This window comes from Anolis sagrei, chromosome 8 (genome assembly GCF_037176765.1).
Source record: "Anolis sagrei isolate rAnoSag1 chromosome 8, rAnoSag1.mat, whole genome shotgun sequence".
NCBI lineage: Eukaryota > Metazoa > Chordata > Lepidosauria > Squamata > Dactyloidae > Anolis > Anolis sagrei.
The window spans coordinates 25,760,658-25,783,178 of record NC_090028.1 but is presented as its reverse complement, the minus strand read 5'-3'; the positions used below and the strand labels follow the sequence as shown (position 1 = coordinate 25,783,178).

The 22,521-nt window shown below is 42.6% G+C and overlaps 1 protein-coding gene across 2 annotated transcripts in view; it reads left to right on the top strand.

Moving 5' to 3' along the window:
- The window catches only part of CA5A (carbonic anhydrase 5A), a 38,073-nt gene extending 23,902 nt beyond the window's left edge, over positions 1-14,171 (top strand). For both annotated transcript variants that reach the window (XM_060788160.2, XM_060788159.2), the window contains exons 4-7: positions 3,697-3,792; positions 4,162-4,224; positions 6,969-7,124; positions 11,004-14,171. In XM_060788160.2, the coding sequence (XP_060644143.2) occupies positions 3,697-3,792; positions 4,162-4,224; positions 6,969-7,124; positions 11,004-11,201 (513 nt within the window). In that variant the 3' untranslated portion in view covers positions 11,202-14,171. The remainder of the gene's footprint in view (positions 1-3,696; positions 3,793-4,161; positions 4,225-6,968; positions 7,125-11,003) is intronic.
- The last annotated feature ends 8,350 nt before the right edge of the window (positions 14,172-22,521 follow it).

Genomic DNA, 22,521 nt, shown 5'->3' with positions numbered 1-22,521 from the left:
GCATTCTCTGCTTCTTCATTGGTGCAATGAGTCTTGTAGTATATTGTTCAGGATCCTCAGCAATTCCTGTAGTATAGAAGTCCCATCATCTGATCACCATCTCCATCTGAATACACCATGAAGCACTCCTCATGATAATACTCCTTTCAGGAAGTGGCTCAAGCTTAATTGTCCAGGTGTTCTTCCTCAACACGCACCCATACAGGCAATGATCCTTGTAAAAACTTAGCATACATATGCACATTCTGTAACATGGATGATAGGATTTGCAGTACCTTCAACCGATTCAGCTCTGACTTCCACAGACCACTGAGACCACCCCACCCCCAAATTACAGAACTGGACCAAACTTGGCACAGAGAACCCACATGACCAACAGAAAATACTGGAGGTCCCCAAATGGAGAGGAGGAGGAGGAAGAAGAGCCCAGAGGAGAAGGGCGAGGGCAAGCCTCGTTGCTCCAGCTGCCCCACGCTCCTCTCACCTTTTTGGAGGCTTCCACCAATGGCAGAGGCCTTGAAGGGGGCGAGAAGAGGGTGGCACAGGACGGCAGAAGCAGCCAGGCTCGTCTGCCTTCTCTTCCAGAGTCTTTCCCCTCCTCCTCTCCGTTTGGAGGTCTCCAAATGGAGAGGAGGAGGAAGAAGAGCCCAGAGAAGGGTGAAGGCAATCCTCGCTGCTTCTGCTGCTCTACTCTCCTCTCGCCGTGTTTCGAGGCTTCCACCAGCGGCAGAGGCCTTGAAGGGGGCGAGAAGAGGGTGGTCCCGGGGTCTGACCGCTATTTTGGGAGTCGGAGGGGGCGGGGCCAAAGGAGGCAACCTAGCAACCCCTCTGACATGGCCAGGCGACCCCTCGGGGGGTTGCGACCCCCAGGTTGAGAACCGCTGCAATAGGGTATAATTGTATGAGCTTTTAGAATACTGTGTGGGTGTGCAAGATGGAGAGCTTTAGGAAAGCTTTTTCTCTGAGGAGGTCTGTGCTCAAAGGCTTTGCTCTGCGGAGCAGTTTGGAGAAGCTACTCTGAAGGAGGTTATGGTAGAATAACTATTTACTCAAGGTTTATTTTTGCTCTCTCATTTGATGTTAAGATGAAGATGACTTATTTTGTGTTACTTACAAACACTATGTAAGTTTCTTGCACTGTTTGATTTTTGTATGCAAGTTTATGTTTCATCTCTGCTGAGTAAAGCGTAAAGATTTTTCTGTTCATTTTTACTCTGGTCTGTGAGCCTTTTTGCATTTGGACTTTGGGCGCTGGGTAAAATCTGCTGCTGCGCAACAATCCAGTAAGTAAAAGTTTATTTAAAGAAGAGCATATAAAAATCAGCAAATTCAAAAAAGAGAATCAGAGTTTGAAGGCCTATTGCCTCATGTAAGCCGCCCCGAGTCCCCTTTGGGGAGATGGTGGCGGGGTATAAATAAAGTTTATTATTATTATTATTATTATTATTATTATTATTATTATTATTATTATTATATTCCGCCCTTCTCACTCCAAAGGGGACTCAGAATGGAGCACAACATATAAAGAGTGAAGACAGAGGGGAACAAAAGACATTTCCATCTGCCTATATCATCAGTTGGGAGGTTCTTCCCCGCTCTGGCACCAACTGCTGCTCTGGCCAGAGCGAAGACAGAGGGGAGCAGAAGACACTTCCATCTTGTCTTTACTAATAATATAATATAGTATATTATATATACATATAATATTTATAATATTATAATGTAATATAATATAATACTAGTAATAATAATACAATATTATAATTATAATTATATATTTACATTACATGTATTATATGTAATGTACTATGATATTGTACTATGCTAATAATATAATATATTGTATGAAAATATATCTTGTAAGCTGCTCTGAGTCCCCGTCGGGATGAGAAGGGTGGCATATAAATGCCATAAATAAATAAATAAATGGCAAACATTCAATGCCGAAACATACTAGACTACACACATACAAAAACATTAAAATCATTATTTTGACGTTAAAATCCTCTGTTTAAAACTGTCCCAAACAACCATATTGAATCTGGTTGGCATACCAAGAATTCCTATCACTGCCTCATTACACAGTCCCAAAGGCTCGGTCCCACAGCCATGTTTTTATCATCCCTCTAAAGGACAAGAGGGAGGGGGCTGACCTAATTTCATTAGGAAGATGATGCCACACATGAACTAAAAGAAAGAACATATAGGACCCAAAAAAATGAGAGCTGTTCCCCTGAAGACAACATTTCTCTCACAAAGGATTGTACCAGTAGGAACCACTTTAAAAGGCCTCAATCTTTCCCATAACATCATTGCTCATACACCTGCTTTTCCTCTCCTTATCTCTAAGCCTCTGGGAAAAGCGAGTCTTTAATAATGCCTTTAAAAAAATATTTTTTAAGAAAAGGAGATTGCTCCAACAGATACGAGCGAGCTAGAAAGAATAATCAAAAGTGTGAGAGCAATTTTTTTAGAAAAGTAGGAAAAAGACAAATATATTTAACCTAAAACCTAAAATAAACACAGTCCAAGAAAAAAGGAAGAGAAAAAAAAGAATGATCCAAATTTTTTTAAGTGTGTTGACTTCTTACTAAACCGCCTCCAAAAGAAAAAAGATTATCACTATATAATTCCAAGAATATGATTCCCCCCCCCCCCAAAATAAACAGTTATATATTTAATTATTATCTTCACGGCTTAGGTATTCATTAAAGGCTGTCCAGTCCATTCTTTTCATGCCTTTTCTATTATTTTGTCTTAACAAAAATGTCAATTCATCCATGTTCTTTATTTCCATTATTTTGTCTAATTTGGAGGGGATTGAATCCAGTTTCCATGATTTTGCAAAAACCGCTCTCGCTGCCGTAACACAAAAAGTGAAGAGTTTATCCAAGTTAGTGTCCTTAAAGGTCTCCCTCCTGAACATTCCTAAAAGCTAAATCTCTGGTTTCATTTGAAAGTCAATTTTTAAAATTTTCTTGCACTCAATATGTACCATTTTCCAATAGTCTTTTGCTCTTTCGCAAGTCCACCACACATGGAAATATGTACCTTCGTGTACTTTACATTTCCAGCATTTATTATCCATATTTTTATACAACATCCCTATTTTTTTGGTGTAATATAGCATTTTTAATCAATTTTCTTTGAGATCGGTGGCATATGTGTACCTTAAATGTTTTTTTCCAAATTTGTTCCCATTCCTTTAGATTAATTTGTTGGCCGATATTCCTTGCCCATTTTATCATGTAGTTAGTAATGCTTTTTAAAAGAACTCAGCAACTATGTGCTTTGGAGGCTCCCAGCCCCTACTTGCAGACTGGAATTTTCCAGTTTAATGCACCAACTGGGTCCAGTTATGTCACTGGTCACGCAAAGCCTTTTGTGCCGACGGTCATATATTTGCAAAGCCAATGCCGATATAATTTCTATTCTGCAGTCACTTTTGTGCAAAGGTGCAAAGCAGTGCAACTGAGCTCATAGGGGAATTTTCGCTCCACTAACATTGAAATGGATTTGTTCTTGTTTGTCTGATTCCGTTCCCAGGGATTGAGTGGCTATGCAAACATCTCTCTTGGTGCCCAGTCAGCATATAGGCATATATTGGGCTGCTAGCCATCGTTGGTGGCCATCTTTGGCCTGGCAATGCATTTGCAAGACCTGTAAAATAAATGTGTTCCCTTTTGTGTCTCCCAGCTGCATTTAGTCCACTGGAATTCTTGCAAATATGAAAGCTTTGAGGAAGCTTTAATGGAGGAAAATGGCTTGGCCGTCATTGGAGTCTTTCTGAAGGTAAGTTGGTTGTAAGATTGGATCCTCAATAGTTGCTTTTAGATTGTTGTTGACACCACAAACACAATGGAAATAACAATTTTTTTTGTAATAAAATGTTGGCTTATATACGACAACCACAATTTTATTACGGTCCATAGACCCATCAGTAAAACCAATATTACAGTATTATTACAATAACAACAAGTGGAAGACATAGCCTGTGGGTTCATTGAAACTATTGCAGGGACAAGGGAGGGATTCATCATTTGACGTCCCAACAAAAGTTCTACCTTTTCTTCATTGAAGAGTAACATAAAATTACAGACTTTTTAATCAAAACTTGAAATCTCAAATGAAAATGCATGGTTTTTGTTTTTGCTTTCACAGCTTGGAGCCAATCACAGCGGGTTGCAGAAGTTAGTCGATGCCTTGCCCTCTATTAAGCACAAGGTTAGGTCAAGTCTTAATATGACCTGGGATTGCATTTTCTTTTTGCTTCTTCCCTTCCTTTCTCTGTTTCCTTCATCCACCTTCTCACTCTCCTGTCTTTTCATCCCCTCGTATACCTTCCCCCTTCTTTCTTCCTTCTCTTCTTCCTTCCTTCCCCTCATACACCTTCCCCTCCCTCCCTCCCTTCTTTCACCCATACACCTTTCCCTTTCCTCCTTCTTTCCTTCCTTCCCATCATACACCTTCCTCTTTCCTCTTTCCTTTCCCTCATACACCTTCCCCTCCCTCCCTCCCTTCCCCTCATACACTTTCCCGTTTCTTCCTCCCTTCCTTCCTTCCCTTTCTCTCCCCCCCCCCCCCCCCCCCGGTGGCGCAGTGGGTTAAACCGCTGAGCTGCTGAACTTGCTGACTGAAAGGTTGGTGGTTTGAATCCAGGGAGCAGGTTGTCCATCACTGGTCTAGCCCCTGCCAACCTAGCTCTTCGAAAACATACAAATGTGAGTAGATCAATAGGCACTGCTTCTGTGGGAAGGTCACGGCGCTCCATGCAGTCATGCCGGCCTCATGACCTTGAAGGTGTCTACAGACAATGCCAACTCTTCGACTTAGAAATGGAGATGAGCACCAACCCCCAGAGTTGGACACAACTGGACTTAATGTCAGGGGAAAGCCTTTACCTTATACCTTCCACCATCTATCTTTCTTTCTTTCTTTCTTTCTTTCTTTCTTTCTTTCTTTCTTTCCCTCATATATCTTCCCCACCTATCTTCCTTCCTTCCTTCCTTTTTTCTCCTTATACACCTTCCTTCCTTTTTTCTCTTCCTTTCTTCCTGTCTTCCTTCCTTCCTTCCTTCCTTCCTTCCTTCCTTCCTTCCTTCCTTCCTTCCTTCCCCTTATATACCTTCCCCATCTATCTTTTCCCCTTCCTTCCTTTTTTCTCCTTATATACCTTCCTTCCTTTTTTCTCTTTCTTTCTTCACTTTCTTCCCTTATACACCTTCCTTCCTTTTTTCTCTTCCTTTCTTCCTGTCTTCCTTCCTTCCTTCCTTCCTTCCTTCCTTCCTTCCCCTTATATACCTTCCCCATCTATCTTTTCCCCTTCCTTCCTTTTTTCTCCTTATATACCTTCCTTCCTTTTTTCTTTCTTTCTTCACTTTCTTCCCTTATACACCTTCCTTCCTTCATTTCTTTTCTTTTCTTTCTTCTGCTCATATACCTTCCCACATCTTCCTTCCTTCCTTCCTTCTCTTTCTTCCCCTCATATACCTTCCCCATCTTCCTTCGTTCCTTCCTGTTCTTTCTCACACCTCTTCCTCATTTTCCTTTTCCTCCCAACTCCCCTTCCTTTTCCTTCCTTCTTTTTTTTCTTTCTCCCCTTCTTTTTGTTTCTTTCCTCCCTTCCTCTCGTATTTTTCCCCTTCCTATTCCTTCCTTCCCTCCATTTACCTTCTTTCCCTATCCCTACCTCCCTTCCTTTATTTCCCTTCTCTTTTTCTCTCTTTCTTTCTTCCTTCCCTTCATCCACATGTCACTAAGCAACATCCAATTAGCTTCCTTTCTTTCCCAGTTGCATGAAATATGACCACTTCACCTAGCAACAGATAATCCACTTTGTTCCTTCTTCTTCTTTCTTTTGTTTAGTACAACCCCCTAAATTATTTTAAGTTGGCTTATGATAGGTCTGTGGGCCAAATTTGGTCTGAATCAATTAAACCATGAAGGAGACTTTGTGGTACAAACCAACCAAACTACATATAATAATAATAACAATAATAAAAATAAAAATAATAACACTTAGGAAGTGTCTGACGTGTGATCCAATACAACAGCCAGAAGAGTGTCTGCTGTTGACTCATCTTGTTGTGTTTCAAATAATAACAATAATAATAATAATAATCATCATCATATTAATAATTGGTGTTATTGCTGTTATTGTTGTTATTGTTACCCTTATTATTATCATTTTATATTTTACTGAAACAAAAACACAGTATGTCACAGCAAACGAGATCTATATGCTGGATTTCGTAATCATTTTATATTATTATTATATAACAAAATCATTTATTATTATTATTATTATTATTATTATTATTATTATGACACAAAAGCATAGTATGTCACAGCAAACGAGATCTATATGTTGGATTTCGTATCACAAAATCACAAGTCGAACACTTCCCAAGCATCTAGGACTGTGTGATGTATATAATATAAATCTAAATATTATTATTATTATTATTATTATTATTATTATTATATTTGAAACACAACAAGATGAGTCCACAGCAGACATTCTGCCGGCTGTTGATTTGGATCACACTTATTATTGTTGTTGTTGTTGTTGTTATTATTATTATTATTATTATTATTATTATTTCTTACCCTCCTTAACTCACACCTTGAGGCCAGACACAACATTGTTGAATCATAAATATTATGTAAGATACATAGATATTAAAACTTATTTCTACAATAAACAAATGCAGAACAGAGCTTAAAATACACTCCTTTGACTTTTCTATGTAGAGATTGTCTGAATGCTGCATGTAGGTTTTGCATCTATACTGAAAAACTCTGCAAAATGTAGACGTGTGTGAGAGAGCTTGCAGATGGGCATAAAAGCACAAAAGAAGGCCAAGGGCTGAGACCTGCACACACTTGTAAGCCTTGGGTTTTGTGAGGAAGATGGACCCTTGCAAACAATCCAGACTGACTATTGTCCTCCTGCTTGGATTTACTAGGATGACCTGGTGGAGTTTGAGGAGTTTGACCCGTCCTGCCTCTTGCCGTCCTGCACGGATTACTGGACGTATTCGGGGTCCTTGACCACCCCTCCGCTCTCCGAGTCCGTCACCTGGATCATCAAGAAGAAGGCCATCGAAGTCGACGAGGACCAGGTACGTTCAATGGGGACCCACCTGTTGCAAAATAGAGCAAAGTCCAAAATCCATATGAAACAGCCCAACCAAAAATGCACCACATAGGTTCTTCCAAGCATTTTGGGCTTCTTCTTTAGGCAAAGATACTTAAAGTTATATAGAAGAGGAAAAGGATGTTAAAGTCACAGACCGACATTTTGTCAAGATGCCATCAGTTCAAATAATAATAATTATAATCATCATCATCATCGGCACACTGGGTACAGTACCTAAAGACCTTGGCCTGCACTCCAACACAATCGGCACTGACAAAATTACCAGTTCAAATAATAATAATTATAATCATCATCATCGGCACACTGGGTACAGTGCCTAAAGACCCTGGCTTGCACTCAAACACAATCGGCGCTGACAAAATTACCAGTTCAAATAATAATAATTATAATAATCATCGTCGGCGCACTGGGTGCAGTGCCTAAAGACCCTGGCCTGCACTCAAACACAATCGGCGCTGATAAAATTACCAGTTCAAATAATAATAATTATAATCATCATCATCGGCACACTGGGTACAGTACCTAAAGACCTTGGCCTGCACTCCAACACAATCGGCACTGACAAAATTACCAGTTCAAATAATAATAATTATAATCATCATCATCGGCACACTGGGTACAGTGCCTAAAGACCCTGGCTTGCACTCAAACACAATCGGCGCTGACAAAATTACCAGTTCAAATAATAATAATTATAATAATCATCGTCGGCGCACTGGGTGCAGTGCCTAAAGACCCTGGCCTGCACTCAAACACAATCGGCGCTGATAAAATTACCAGTTCAAATAATAATAATTATAATCATCATCATCGGCACACTGGGTACAGTACCTAAAGACCTTGGCCTGCACTCAAACACAATCGGCACTGACAAAATTACCAGTTCAAATAATAATAATTATAATTATCATCATCAACACACTGGATACAGTGCCTAAAGACCTTGGCCTGCACTCAAACACAATCGGCGCTGACAAAATTACCATCTGCCAGCTGCAGAAGGCCACCTTACTGGGATCTGCACACATTATTCGTCGATACATCACACAGTCCTAGATACTTGGGAAGGGTCCGATGTGTGATCCAATACAACAACCAGTACAGTTATCTTGTTTGCTGTGTACTAATCTTGTTGTGCATCAAATAATAAATATAAATATAAACATAAAATAATATTTTAAAATAATAAAAATAATAAGGACTCATCTTATTGTGTTTCTAATAATAATAATAATAATAATAATAATAATAATAATAATAATAAAGAATGGCACAAGAGTGCAGAGAGTGGTCATTGCGGTCTTTGGCCATATGAGCAAAGACAAAGAGCCATAAATCTTAGGCAGTGAGATGCCCAACGCCATTAGCAACAGAAACAACAACTTCCTTTAAGATTCAGCAATGAAAACAAACACCTTGACAAAATAAAAGCCCGTGACTAACATCATCACAGTCAACAATAAAGCCATAGATACCTTGGAATATGGCAGGTCTTAAAGTGATGATTGAAACCATTCTTGGGTTATCTTCCCACTTATTGTTTATCTGTGGTTTAAGGAATATACTGAGCTTATGGGAAGTGACACACCTGAAACCCAACCACCGGCATTCCTTTTAAAGAATCACAGAATCCTAGAATCAGAAGGGACCCCCAAAGGCCATCCAATCCAACCCCATTATTCTTCCAGGAAGGAAGGCACCATTCAATCCCTCTCGAGAGATGGCCATCCAACCTCATAGTCATGAGCAGGCTCATGGAGAACTAGGTCTATAATGCCAGAGTCTCCTAGAGTCAGTAGAGACTCTATCCAATATGATATCATTATTCTGCCAGACAGGAAGACACAATCCGATCCCTCTCAACAGATGGCCATGCAACCTCATAGACATTAGCAAGTGCAAGGAGAAATTGGTCTATAGTGTCAGAAGAGACCTCAAGGGCCATCTGCCAGGCAGAAAGACACAATCCGATCCCTCCCGACACATGACGATGCATGCAGCCTCACAGACATTAGCAGGCCCATGAATAAATAGGGCTATAGGTTCGGAAGGGACCTCAAGGGCCATCCAGTCTGGCCCCATTATTATGCTAGTTAGAAAGACACAATCCGATCCCTCCCAGCAGATGGCCATGCGACCTCATTGACATTAGAATGCCCATGGAGAAATAGGGCTGTAGAGTCGGAAGGGACCTCAAGGGCCATCCAGTCTGACCCTCATTATTCTGCTAGCTAGAAAGACACAATCCAATTCCTCCCGAGAGATGGCCATGCAACCTCGTAGACATTAGCATGCCCATGGAGAAATAGGGCTAAAGAGTTGGAAGAGACCCCAAGGGCCATCCAGTCTGACACCATTATTCTGCTAGTTAGAAAGACACAATCCGATCCCTCCCGGCAGATGGCCATGCAACCTCATTGACATTAGCATGCCCTTGGAGAAATAGGGTTATAGAGTCGGAAGAGACCTCAAGGGCCATCCAGTCTGACCCCATTATTCTGCTAGTTAGAAAGAAACAATCTGAGCCCTCCTGGCAGATGCCCATGCAACCTTATAGACACAATCTGACCCCTCCCGGCAGATGGCCATGCAACCTTATAGACATTATGCCCATGGAGAAATAGGGCTATAGAGTTGGAAGAAACCCCAAGGGCTATCCAGTCTGACCTCATTATTCTGCTAGTTAGAAAGACACATCCAATCCCTCTTGGCAGATGGCCATGCAGCCTCATAGATATGAGCAAGCTCATGGAGAAATAGGGCTATAGAGTTGGAAGAGACCCCAAGGGCCATCCACTCAGACCGCATTGTTCTGCTAGTTAGAAAGACACAATCCAATATGTCCTGACAGATGGCCATACAACCTCATAGACATTAGCATGCCCATGGAGAAATAGGGCTATAGAGTCGGAAGGGACCCCAAGGGCCATCCAGTCTGACCCCCATTATTCTGCTAGTTAGACACAATCTGATTCCTCCCGACAGATGGCCATGCAACCTCATAGACATTAGCATGCCCATGGAGAAATAGGGCTATAGTGTCAGAAGGGATCCCAAGGGCCATCTAGTCTGACCCCATTCTGCCAGTTAGAAAGACACAATCTGATCCCTCCCGGCAGATGGCCATGCAACCTTATAGACATTAGCATTCTCATGGAGAAATAGGGCTATAGCGTCGGAAGAGACCCTAAGGACCATCCAGTCAGACCGCATTATTCTGCCAGAGAAGACACAATCTGATCCTTCCCGACAGATGACCATGCAGCCTCATAGATATGAGCAAGCTCATGGAGAAATAGGGCTAAAGTGCCAAAGACTCCAACCAGACTGACCCCATTGTTCTGCCAAGAGGGAAAACAATCTGATCCCTTCCTACAGATGGACCTCATAGACATTAGCAGGCTCATGGAGAATTAGAGCTATAGTCAGAAGAGACCCTAAGGGCCATCCATTCTGACTCCATTATTTTGCTAGTTAGAAACGCACAATCCGATCTCTCCCTACAGATGGCCATGCAACCTCATAGACAGTAGCAAGTTTATGGAGAAATAGGGCTATAGTGCCAAAAACACCTCGGGTTAGCAGAGACCCCCAAGGGCCATCTAGTGCCAGGGAAGAAGGCACAATCTGATCTCTCTCGACAGATGGCCATGCAGTTTCATAGACATTAGCAAGCTCATGAAGAAATGAGGCTATAGTGCCAAAGACTCCTAGACTCAGAAGAGACCCCAAAGGACATCCATTCCAACCCCATTATTCTGCCAGGCAGAAAGACACAATCAGATCCCTCCCGACAGATGGCCATTCGGCCTCTGCTGAACCTTCTGGCTTTTCTCTGCAGCTGGAGATGTTCCGGATGCTGCTCTTCTCGCCGGCCGGAGAGGAAGAGCAGCGGATGGTGGACAACTTCCGCCCGCTCCAGCCCATCATGGGCCGCACAGTGCGGGCCTCCTTCCCCACGCAGCACCGCCTGAGCGTCCTGCCAAGGGACTCCATGGAGCAAGAGCCGGAGCCACATCAGGAGACGGCGCACCTTTAAGGCCTGGGAGAAGAGAGGAGGCAACAAATAATGAAGTTACCGGGTCGCTGTGAATTTTCCAGGCTGTGTGGCCATGTTCCAGAAGCATTCTCTCCTGATATTTCGCCTGCATCTATGGCAGGCATCCTCAGAAGTTTGTTCAGAGGTCTAGAGGTCTAGAAATGAGCCAATGAGGTTTATATATCTCTGGAAAGTCCAGGGTGGGAGAAAGAATGTTTGTCTGATTGACGCAAGTGGGAATGTTGCAAATTGACTTCCTTGATGAGAATTGAATGGCCTTGCAACTTCAAGGCCTGGCTTTGTTGGGAATGTTGCAATTGGCCAGTTTGATTCACATTGAAAAGCCTTGCAAACTGCCATCAATCAGGAGCCAGTCAACTCCAGACTGCCATCAAACAAGGGCCAATGTACTGTCGAAGGCTTTCATGGCTGGAATCACTGGGTTGTTGTGAGTTTTCCGGGCTGTCTGGCCATGTTCCAGAAGCATTCTCTCCTGACATTTCACCTGCATCTATGGCAGGCATCCACCGAGGTTGTGAGGTCTGTAGGAAACTAGGAAAATGGGGTTTATATATCTGTGGAATGTCCAGGGTGGGAGAAAGAACTCTTGTCTCTTTGAGGTAGGATTCCCCAGGCAGTAAGCAGCCAGACCTTGAAGCTGCACGGCCTTTAAATGCTAATCAAGGTGGCCAGTTGAAACATTCACACCTGCCTCAAACAGACAAGAGTTCTTTCTCCCATCCTGAACATCATTCCAAGATACCCCACTTGTCTAGTTTCCTACAAAAGACCTACACAACCCAGCAATCACACACAAATATTCTTGGTCTATTCTTGGGATCCTTTGGGGCGCTGATGCAGAACATTGCATTGTATGGACTCTAGTTTCTTAGATACGGTTATCATGATTTTTCTATGGGTAAATAGATGGCAGGTAATAATTATAATAATAATAACTATTATTATTATTATTATTATTTTATTGTCACAGGCTTTCATGGCCTGAATCACTGAGTTGTTCTGAGTTATTTGGGCTGTCTGGCCATGTTCCAGAACCATTCTCTCTTGACATTTTGCCTGCAGCTATGGCAGGCATAGCTAATCACCTCCCAACAAAGGATTTCCCCAGGAAGTAAGAAGTCAGACCTTGAAAATGCTAGGCCATTAAATGCTAATCATGCTGGCCAGTTGAAACATTCACACCTATCTCCAACAGATAAGAGTTCTTTTCCCCATCTACAGCTGGCATAGCTAATCACTTCCCAACAAAGGATTCCCCCCAGGCAGTAAGAAGCCAGACCTTGAAACGGCTAGGCCATTAAATGCTAATCAAGCTGGCCAGTTGGAACATTCACACCTACCTCCAACAGATAAGAGTTCTTTTTCCTGCGCATCTATGGCCGGCATAGCTAATCACCTCCCAACAAAGGATTCCCCCAAGCAGTAAGAAGCCAGACCTTGAAAAAGCTAAGCCATTAAATTCTAATCATGGTGGCCAGTTGGAACATTCACACCTATCTCCAACAGATAAAAGTTATTTTTTCCATCTATGGTCGGCATAGCTAATCACCTCCCAACAAAGGATTCCCCCAGGCAGTCAGAAGCCAGAACTTGAAAATGCTAAGCCATTAAATGCAAATTATGGTGGCCAGTTGGAACATTCACATCTACCTCCAACAGATAAGAGTTCTTTTTCCCATCTGTGGCGGCATAGCTAATTAACTCCCAACAAAAGATTCCCCTAGGCAATGAGAAGCCAGACCTTGAAACTGCTAGGCTATTAAATGCTAATCATGGTGGCCAGTTGGAACAGTTGCACCTACCTCCAACAGACAAGAGTTCTTTCTCCCACCCTGGACATCATTCCACAGATATATAAACCCCATTTTCCTAGTTTCCAACAGACCTCACAACCTCTGAGGATGCCTGCCATAGATGCAGGCGAAACGTCAGGAGAGAATGCTTCTGGAACATGGCCATACAGCCCAAAAAACTCACAACAACCCAATCAAGGGCCAGTTAACATATCTCAAACAGAGGTTGCCTCCAGGCAGCAACAGCCAGGCTTTGTAGCTGCAAGGCCATTAAATGCTAATCAAGCTGGCAAATTGCAACATTCTCACTTGCGTCAAACAGACAAGCATTCTTTCACAGATATATAAATCCCATTGCCTCATTTCCAATAGACCTCTGAACAAACTTCTGAGGATGCCTGCCACAGATGCAGGCGAAACGTCAGGAGAGAATGCTGCTGGATCATGGTCATACAGCCTGAAAAACTTACAGCAACCCAGTGATTCTGGCCAAGAAAGCCTTCAACAACACAAAGAAGTTAAGAATATATCTGAGGCATGGGCAAACTTGGGCCCTCCAGATGTTTTGGACTGCAACTCCTACCATTCCTAACAGCCGGTAGGCTTTTAGGAATGGTGGGAGTTGCAGTCCAAAACACCTGGAGGGCCCAAGTTTGCCCAGGCCTGATATACCTGGATGAACAGCTCGAAACCCGAGGCCAGTTGCTTCAAAACAAAGTGGGATATTTTCCTAATCCTTTACCCATCTATAACCCTCTTGTCTCTTCTTGCAAAACAAGACTTTCCAAAATTGCATTGTTTTCCAAAATTGCATTCCTGGCATAAAGAATGCATTTGACAATTGGCAAAGCATTGCTTTCATTTTCAAAACAAAACATGGCATATATTTATGTTAGATCCAGTCTTAATCTTGGGTCCGTACGGCTCCATCCTATCTACCTCTGACATGCGTCGACTCCAATGTTACAGCGGTTATCTTTGCTTCTTTTCACTGTATCTCTGCTTCACAGCTGGACTGTTTTGTGATACATAGATATATATTATGGACAGCAAACCAAAAGTGCCTTCTCCTAGGGACCTGTCGATTTACATAGACGTCTAAATAAGGCCAATATGGAAAAATAGTAAAAATAAACAAAACCGAATTCCACAAGAAGGTGTCTACAATTGGGTCTTTGTGTGTGCATGCAGTGGGTGTTTACCTAAATGGTTAGTATACATTGTGGATTAGATCGGGCCTGGGCAAACTTTGGCCCTCCAGGTGTTTTGGACTGCAACTCCCATAATTCCTAACAGCCGGTAGGCTGTTAGGAATTGTGGGAGTTGCGGTCCAAAACACCTGGAGGGCCAAAGTTTGCCCAGGCCTGGGCTAGATGGTCTCATGTGGTCTCTTCCAACTCTTTTATTCTATTATTGTAATTATACAACAGATTAAATAACTTATTTATTTAATTACATGTTAACATGGGACCTGTTTTTCTGCCAACTTTCTGCAATGTCATTGTTTGCATGTATGTAAACATAACATTGATTCGTAGTATGACTGTCTTTAGATACTATTTTGCACCTAAACATTGTGCAATAACATGTTGTAATGCAATGATTTTTGTTCCTGGGTTATAAATGTCATTTCCTAATGCAGTGTTTCTCAACCTGGGGGTTGGGACCGCTGGTGAGGTCACAAAGGGGTATCAGAAGGGTCGCCAGCGGCCATCAGAAAGCACAGTACTTTCTATTGGTCAGGGGGGGTTCTGTGAGGGAAGTTTGGTTCAATTCTATCATTGCTGGAGTTCAGAATGCTCTTTGATTGTAGGTGAACTATAAATCCCCGCAACTACAACTCCCAAATGTCAAGGTTTATTTCCCCCAACCTCCTCCAGTGTTCATATTTGGGCATGTTGAGTATTTGTGCCAAGTTTGTCTACATCCACCATTGTTTGAGTCCACAGTGCTCTCTGGATGGAGGTGAACTACAACTCCAGAACTCAAGGTCGATGCCCACCAAACCCTTCCAGTATTTTCTGTTGGTCAAAACTGGTTCATTTCAATTGTTGGTGGAGTACAGAATGCTCTTGGATTGCAGGTGAACTATAAATCCCAGCAACTACAACAAATTACAAAATCAACCCTACCAGTATTCAAATATGAAATTGTCCACATGCTTGTGTATTTCAATGGCTTCTCTGTGTAGTCTGACGTGGTTGTGAAAGTGGTCCAGCATTTCTGTGTTCTCAAATAATATGCTGTGTCCAGGTTGGTTCATCGTGTGCTCTGCAATGGCTGACTTCTCTGGTTGAAGTAGTCTGCCGTGCCTTTCATGTTCCTTGATTCATGTTTGGGCAATGCTGCGTTTGGTGGTCCCTTGAAACACACAAGCCATTGAAATACACAAGCATGTGGACAATTTAAACAGAACAGAGGAAACCATGAAAATGAACAAAATCTGGCTACCAGTATTTAAAAAACTCTAAAATTACAACAGCACAACAACAGAGAGGAAACAAACAAGGACATCTGATCACCTCTCAACAAAAGTTTGCTCTAGGCACTGTCAGGCCATTATATGCTAATCAAGGTGGTCAGTTGAAACACTCACACCTAGCTCCAACAGACAAGAGTCCTTTGTCCCACCCTGGTCATTCCACAGATATATAAACCCCTTTTCCTAGTTCTAACAGACCTCACTACCTCTGAGGATGCTTGCCATCGATGCAGGTGAAACGTCAGGAGAATGCCTCTAGACCATGGCCATATAGCCCAAAAAAAACCTACAACAACCCAGTGATTCCGGCCATGAAAGCCTTCGACAATACAACTAATACTAGGATTTAATCTCATGCCTTCCATTCCCTCCATAAGAATCCCACTAGCTCAGTGGTTCTCAACCTGTGGGTTCCCAGATGTTTTGGCTTTCAACTCCCAGAAATCCTAACTGCTGGTAAATTGGCTGGGATTTCTGGTAGTTGTAGGCCAAAACACCTGGGGACCCAGAAGGCTGAGAACCACTGCTTTCGATGTTATCCCGAATGAATCAGCTGGCATGTCCGCATGAGCACCTTTTTATTACCTCCCTGCCAAAGCAGTACCTATTTACTCACATTCCTGTTTTCGAACTGCTAGGTGAGCAGAAACTTGACTGACGGTTAGGAGCTCACCTCGACCCGGGCTTGAACTGTCAACCTTTCGATTGGCAAGATTCTTTGCAGTTGGCGGTTTAAAACCCCAGCCCTTCATTGGTTTCCTGCAGAAGTTGATCCACAACATAGTTTGTGAGAGTCTCAACCAGTTCGAACTAATTTGTGCTACAAAAATGAAGTTTCTGGAGTAGAACAACTATTTTCAAAGTAAGGACTGCACAATTAAACAGGAAACGATACTTTCAAACCAGGAACAGATTTGCTTTCAACTTTTCTTACATACTGAAGCATACAGGGAAACCATGCAACCTTCCAAATGCTATTAGACTCCCATCTCTCAGCATTAGTCCCCATTGGGGTTGCTGGGATTTGTAATCCAACAGTATGATTCCCGTTAAACCAAGATGAGCTTGGTTTGGTGTGGATGATGGTTTCATTGCTTTGCAGGAAATGATGGAGCGGTGCTGGCTGGTCCATCCATGCAATACTTTTAAGAGACGAGAGACATCACTTTTGTCCTTGCATCTTATCTTTCTGGCTCCCTTTGATGTCATAGAAGCTTATTTCTTGGACTAATATATATAATATGTAGCTTTACGCAATCTATCTTCCTGGTTAAACATGTTAAATGTGCTTCAGATAAGTTAATTAGGGTAATACAGCAAACTCAAACCCCCTCTTTGCTTGGAATCCCAGGCCAAAAGAATACGTAATCTGTTGCACACATTTCTAATCAAAACACTTTGGGATTAGTTAGTTCAACACAGTCCATATTTGCGAGCCTCTCCTTCTCTCGTTGGGAAGGAAAAGAGGCAAATGAACTGTTTCATTGTATGGAGAGTGCCTTTGACTAGATTAAAGAAAAAGTCCCTCTGAATGGCATTGGAACGGAAGAACAATAGTCCGCTTGTGTCACCCAGGAATAATGCAATGATTCGCGGCACGAAACACGGACTCCGAAAGCAAAGTGTTTGGAATACCATTGTGTTTGCCTCTTCGCTTGAGCGGTAACTATTAAAAAAGTACCAAGAAAACTGTCTACTGGGCATATTTTATTCTGCAAATTGCTGGGGCCTTGCAAGGGAAGATGGGGACGGTTGCTGGGCAAAATAGAGCCTTTATTTCACCATTTCCCCCCATTGGAATGTGAGAGTTTGGGCCAGAAAGAGGCACATGGATATCTGGTGGAATCTCTGAACCAAAGTGTATCTACACTGTACAGTTAACTCAGTTTGACGCCACTTTTAACAGCCATGGTTCATTGCTATGGGATCCTGTTGTAGTTTGCATTCTTTAGCAGAGAAGGTGAGACTTTGTAAAAAAAAATAATCCAAAAAACCCCTCCAGGATTCCATTGCATTGATCCATGGTATTTAAAGTGGCATCAAACTGCATTAATTCTACAGTGTAGACCAGGCAAGGGCATTCTTTCTAACTTGGGGGCTGCATGCTAGCACTCCTTGCTAGCAGGACTGGTTGTTTGGTGATGGAAGGAGGAAGGAAAGAAGGGAGGAAGGGAAGGATGAAAGGAGAAAGAGGGAGAGAGGAAAGGAGGGAGAAAAGAGGGAAGGAAGGAAGGCAAAAGGGAAGGAAGGAAGAAGAAAGGGAGAGTGAAAAGGAAGGAGGGACAAAAGGGTAGAAGGGAAGGATAGGAGAAAGGGAGGGAAGGGAAGGAGGGAATGAAGAAGAAAAGAGAAGGAAGGAAAGACAAAAGGGAGGGGAGGAGGAAGGAAAGAGAAAGAAGGAAGGAAGAATGAAAGGGTGGAAGGGAAAAATGAAAAGAGAAAGAGGGGAGGGAGGAAAGAGGGAAGGAAGAAAGGAGAAGGAGGGAGAGAGGAAAGGAAGGAAGGACGAAAGAGTGGAAGGGAAGGATAGGAGAAAGGGAGGGAGAGAAGGAAGAAAAGAGAAGGAAGCAAAGACAAAAGAGAGAGGAGGAGGAAGGGATGAGAAGGAAGGAAGGATGAAAGGGAGAAAGGAAAGGATGAAAGTAGAAAAGCAGAGGGAAGGAGGAAGGAAAGAGGGAAGGAAGGAAAGACAAAAGGGAAGGAAGGAAAGAGGGAGAGAGGAAAGGATGAAAGGGTGGGAAAGAAGGATAGAAGGAGGGAGGGGAGGGAAGAGAAGGAAGGAAAGACAAAAGGATGGGGAGGAGGAAGGAAAGAGAAGGAAGGAATGAACGAAGGAAGGAGAAAGAAAAGAAGGGAAGGAAGGACGAAAGCGTGGAAGGGAAGGATGGAAAGAGAGAGAGGGAAGGAGAAAGAAAAAAGAAGGAAGGATGAAAAGATGGAAGGGCATGAAGGGAGAGAGAGGGAGGGAGTAAAGAGAGGGAGGGAGTAAAGAGAAGGAAGGAGAGAGAAAAGGGAGTGAAGGAAGAAGAAAGGGAAGGAAGGACAAAAGTGTGGAAGAGAAGGATGTAAGGAGAAAGAGGAAGGGAAGGAAGGAAGGAAAAGAGGAAGGAAAGAGAGAAGGAAGTATAGAATGGTGAGAGAGAGGCCTGAGAAAAGAGCCCATCTGGTCCCTGGGCTTACCCATGCTTGGTGTAGATTCAGCCTTAGACTAATTTGCCATCAGCAAATAATTCCAAGACGAGCGGGGGGGGGGGGGGGGGGGGGGTTGGGGGGGGGGTAAATAAAAGAAAAGTATCCCAGAATGAATGTGTGAAGTTACTTTTTAAACATTTCAATGTGTAAAATAAACCTGTGGCATTATTATTATTATTATTATTATTATTATTATTATTATTAGTTCCCTGCCTCTCCTCACAGCTGAAACAAGATTGTGTCTACATTAAAGACACAATCGAACAAGCAAACATTTGTTTGCAAAATGGATATTGTTTGCTGTTGGATCAGGTCTTGAACTGATACATCATTTGCCTCAGAAGAAAAGACCTTGTAGTAAATAACTTGCATTTTAAAGCAAGGCAATGACCCCACCCACTGCGTCAGAAGTGGCCTCTGCATTATCTTCCAATTTACTTTGGTTTGGAGTATGATTATGCCACGGGGAGGAATGGCGTCCCTTTGATGTGACAAACTCTGAGCATTAGCACATGGAGCGCTGGCTCCTATAATCAAATCCCCTTCAAAGGTTCAGAGGTAATAAAGGTAAAGAGCTGCTATTTCTACCTTCTTGCACCGGGACTTCAAAGCTCAGGGCAAGGAATAATCCCCTGACCTCTTTCTGTTTGCAAAGTTGGGCAAAGCATAAGATCATCAGAGTTTGAATTGCCACCAATCAAAAGCATAGGACAAATGTCAATTTCTCTGCCCTATATTTTTCCATAAAGGGGAACTTCAAGTCACTTTTGCAGAAAAGGGAATGAAACGAAAGCATCAGGTTATGAGTTTACCAAGATAAAGGTATGCAGTTTGGAATGCTAAATAGAGGATAGATAGATAGATAGATAGATAGATAGATAGATAGATAGATAGATAGAGAGAGATCCATCAATGGATGGCAGACAGACCTATCCATCCATGGATGGATGGATGGGCAGATAAATTGATAGATCTGTCCATTGATGGACAAGCAGAGGGACGGACAGATAGACAGGTCGATCTATCCATCCCTTGATGGATGGATGGATAGATCTGTCCATTGATGAATGGATGGAAGGACAGACAGATTGATCCATCCATCCATGGATGGATAGATAGATTTGTCCATTGCTGGATGGACGGAAAGATGGACAAATAGACAGATCTATCCATCCATGGATGAATGGATGGACAGACTGATTTGTCCATTGATGGATGAATAGAAGGATGGACGGACAGACAGACAGACAGACAGATCTATCTATCTATCTATCTATGGATGGTTGGATGGATAGATCCATCCATGGACAGAGGACAGACAGATAGATGGATTGATGGATAGATGGACAGACAGATATATCTATCCATGGATGGATGGATGGATGGATGGAAAAATCTGTCCATGGATGGATGGCTGAATCTGTCCATGGATGGATGCACAGACAGAAGGACAAACAGACACATCTGTCCATGGAAGGATGGATTGTAGATGTTCGATGACAGGCCGAGCTTCTCATATGCTTCTGCAAAGGTGTTCTTGTAGGTCTTCTTCTGAGTGGCTTGTAGATTTTCTTCTGAATGCGCACAGACGACGTTGTCATCAACATATTGGAGTGTTGTTGTTGTGACCTTGGTTTTGGCTTTCAGTCTGCTAAGGCTAGTTTGTCATCTGTCCAATAGATGATTTCCACTCCGGTGGGAAGCTTCCTGTCAACAAGATGAAGTATCATAGCAATGCAGATGGAAAATAAGGTTGGGGCAATAACACATCCCTGTTTGACACCTGATTCCACCTTAAATGGGTCACTTTGGGAGCCATTGCTGTCCAAGACCCTTGCCATCATGTCATCATGGAGGAGCCGCAGAATGTTCACAAATTTGTTAGGGCACCCGATTTTTTGGAGGATGGTCCAGAGAGCGCTGCGATTCACTGTGTCGAATGCCTTTGCAAGGTCAATGAATGCCATGTTCCCTACACGTGTGCAACATTATTGTCAAAAATATGTGCGTGTTCCCAAAACATTTGAGTTTTCAGTAAAAGCCGCTAGAGGGCGGAATCTGATAAGAGAGGGACAAAAACCAAAAAGTTGGGGAAAATTATCCGATAAAAATTCACTTCTAATTTTTTTATTTTCAGATGCTGAGTCACAGAATCCCACCTCAAGAGCCCCAAGCGACATCCCTTCCCCATTTGCAAACTGTGTCAAATCCATGTTGGAACATGGCAGTGTTTTCTACACCTGCGTCCACATAATCATACATTGAGTAATGAGATTTCCTCACCAGCATGGACAGCGCTGTGGATCCACCTTAAATACCATGGCAACGTCCTATGGGGTGTGTTATTGTTGTTGTGGTTGTTGTTGTTATTATTATTTTACTGACACAAAAGCACAGTATGTCACAGCAAATGAGATCCCTATCCTGGATTTCGTATCACAAAATCACAAGTCGAACACTTCCCAAGCGTCTAGGATTGTGTGATGTATTTTCAAATGATGCGCACAGATCCAAGTCAGATGGCCTTTTGCAGTTGACAGATTGTGATTTTGTCGATGTTTGTTGTTTCCAAATGCCGGCTGAGATCTTTTGGTATGGCACCCAGTGTGCCCATTACCACTGGGACCACCTGGACACGTTTATGCCAGAGCCTTTGCAGTTCGATTTTGGGATCCTGAGAATGACTAAGTTTTTCCTGTTGGAACTAAGGAGTGGAACTAAGAGTACTTAACCCATTGACACTATAGAGAAACAAACCAAAACGAAGTCTATACTGGCTCGATTGACACCCAGGATAAAATGGTCCACAGTGGATGCTGCTGATTCTGGACATCTATCGACAAGTGGGCTACAGAATCAAAATACAAATGAACAATCACAGAAGCAGCAGAAATATACAATACCAGAAAACCACACCGTTGTTGTTGTTGTTGTTATGATATTTATTTCTATCCCACTTTTTCTCTCCATTCGAAGACTCAACTTCTTATAGTGGAAAAGTTCACACACTCCAAAATGAGGCCCTCAAAAACAAAATCCACATTGTAGCATGCATCCAAACTGTAGATTTAATGCAGTTTGACTCTGCTTGAACTGCAATGGCTCAACGCTATGGGATCCTAAGGCTTGAAGATTTACAAGGTCTTACTTGCAGTTTTACAAGTCTCTACTGGTGCCTCTGGACATCTATCGACAAATTACAAACCCCCTGATTACATAGCACTGGGCCATGAGAGTTAAAGTAGTTTCAGACTGCATCATTTCTACGCTGTAGATGCTCCCCTAGTTCCATTGCTTACTCTGAAAGGGCAGGCAGGAGTTATAAAACAGATAAGGTGACACGGAGACGGGCTCAAGTTCCCCATCATGTCTGGGGATCACTTTACATCAGCAGGAAAGTGTACATTTAATTTACCTCCTTTGGCATTTGACCTGCCGAAAGGGTGACAGGATTACCGGCACTTCGAAACTGGGCAGCAAAAATATCAAAATGCTTAAAGGTCTTGTGTATCTTGGCTCAGCCGTTCATCCAAACGGAGACTTCAAAAAGGTGAAGAAGAAGAAGACCTTGGCTGCATCTGCCCTGCAGAACGGATACAGCTTGAACCGCTATGGCTCAATGCTATGCAAACTTGGAAGTTCTAGCTTGGGGAAGCACCAGGCCTTGAAAAACCGCAACTCCAAGGATGCCATGATATACAATAATAATAATAATAATAATAATAATAATAATAATAATAATTTTAACACAACCGTGTTAAAAAACAAAGTATGGATTGCCGAGGTTGCAATCCCAGGTAACAGCAGGATTGAAGAGAAACTGGAAAAGCTG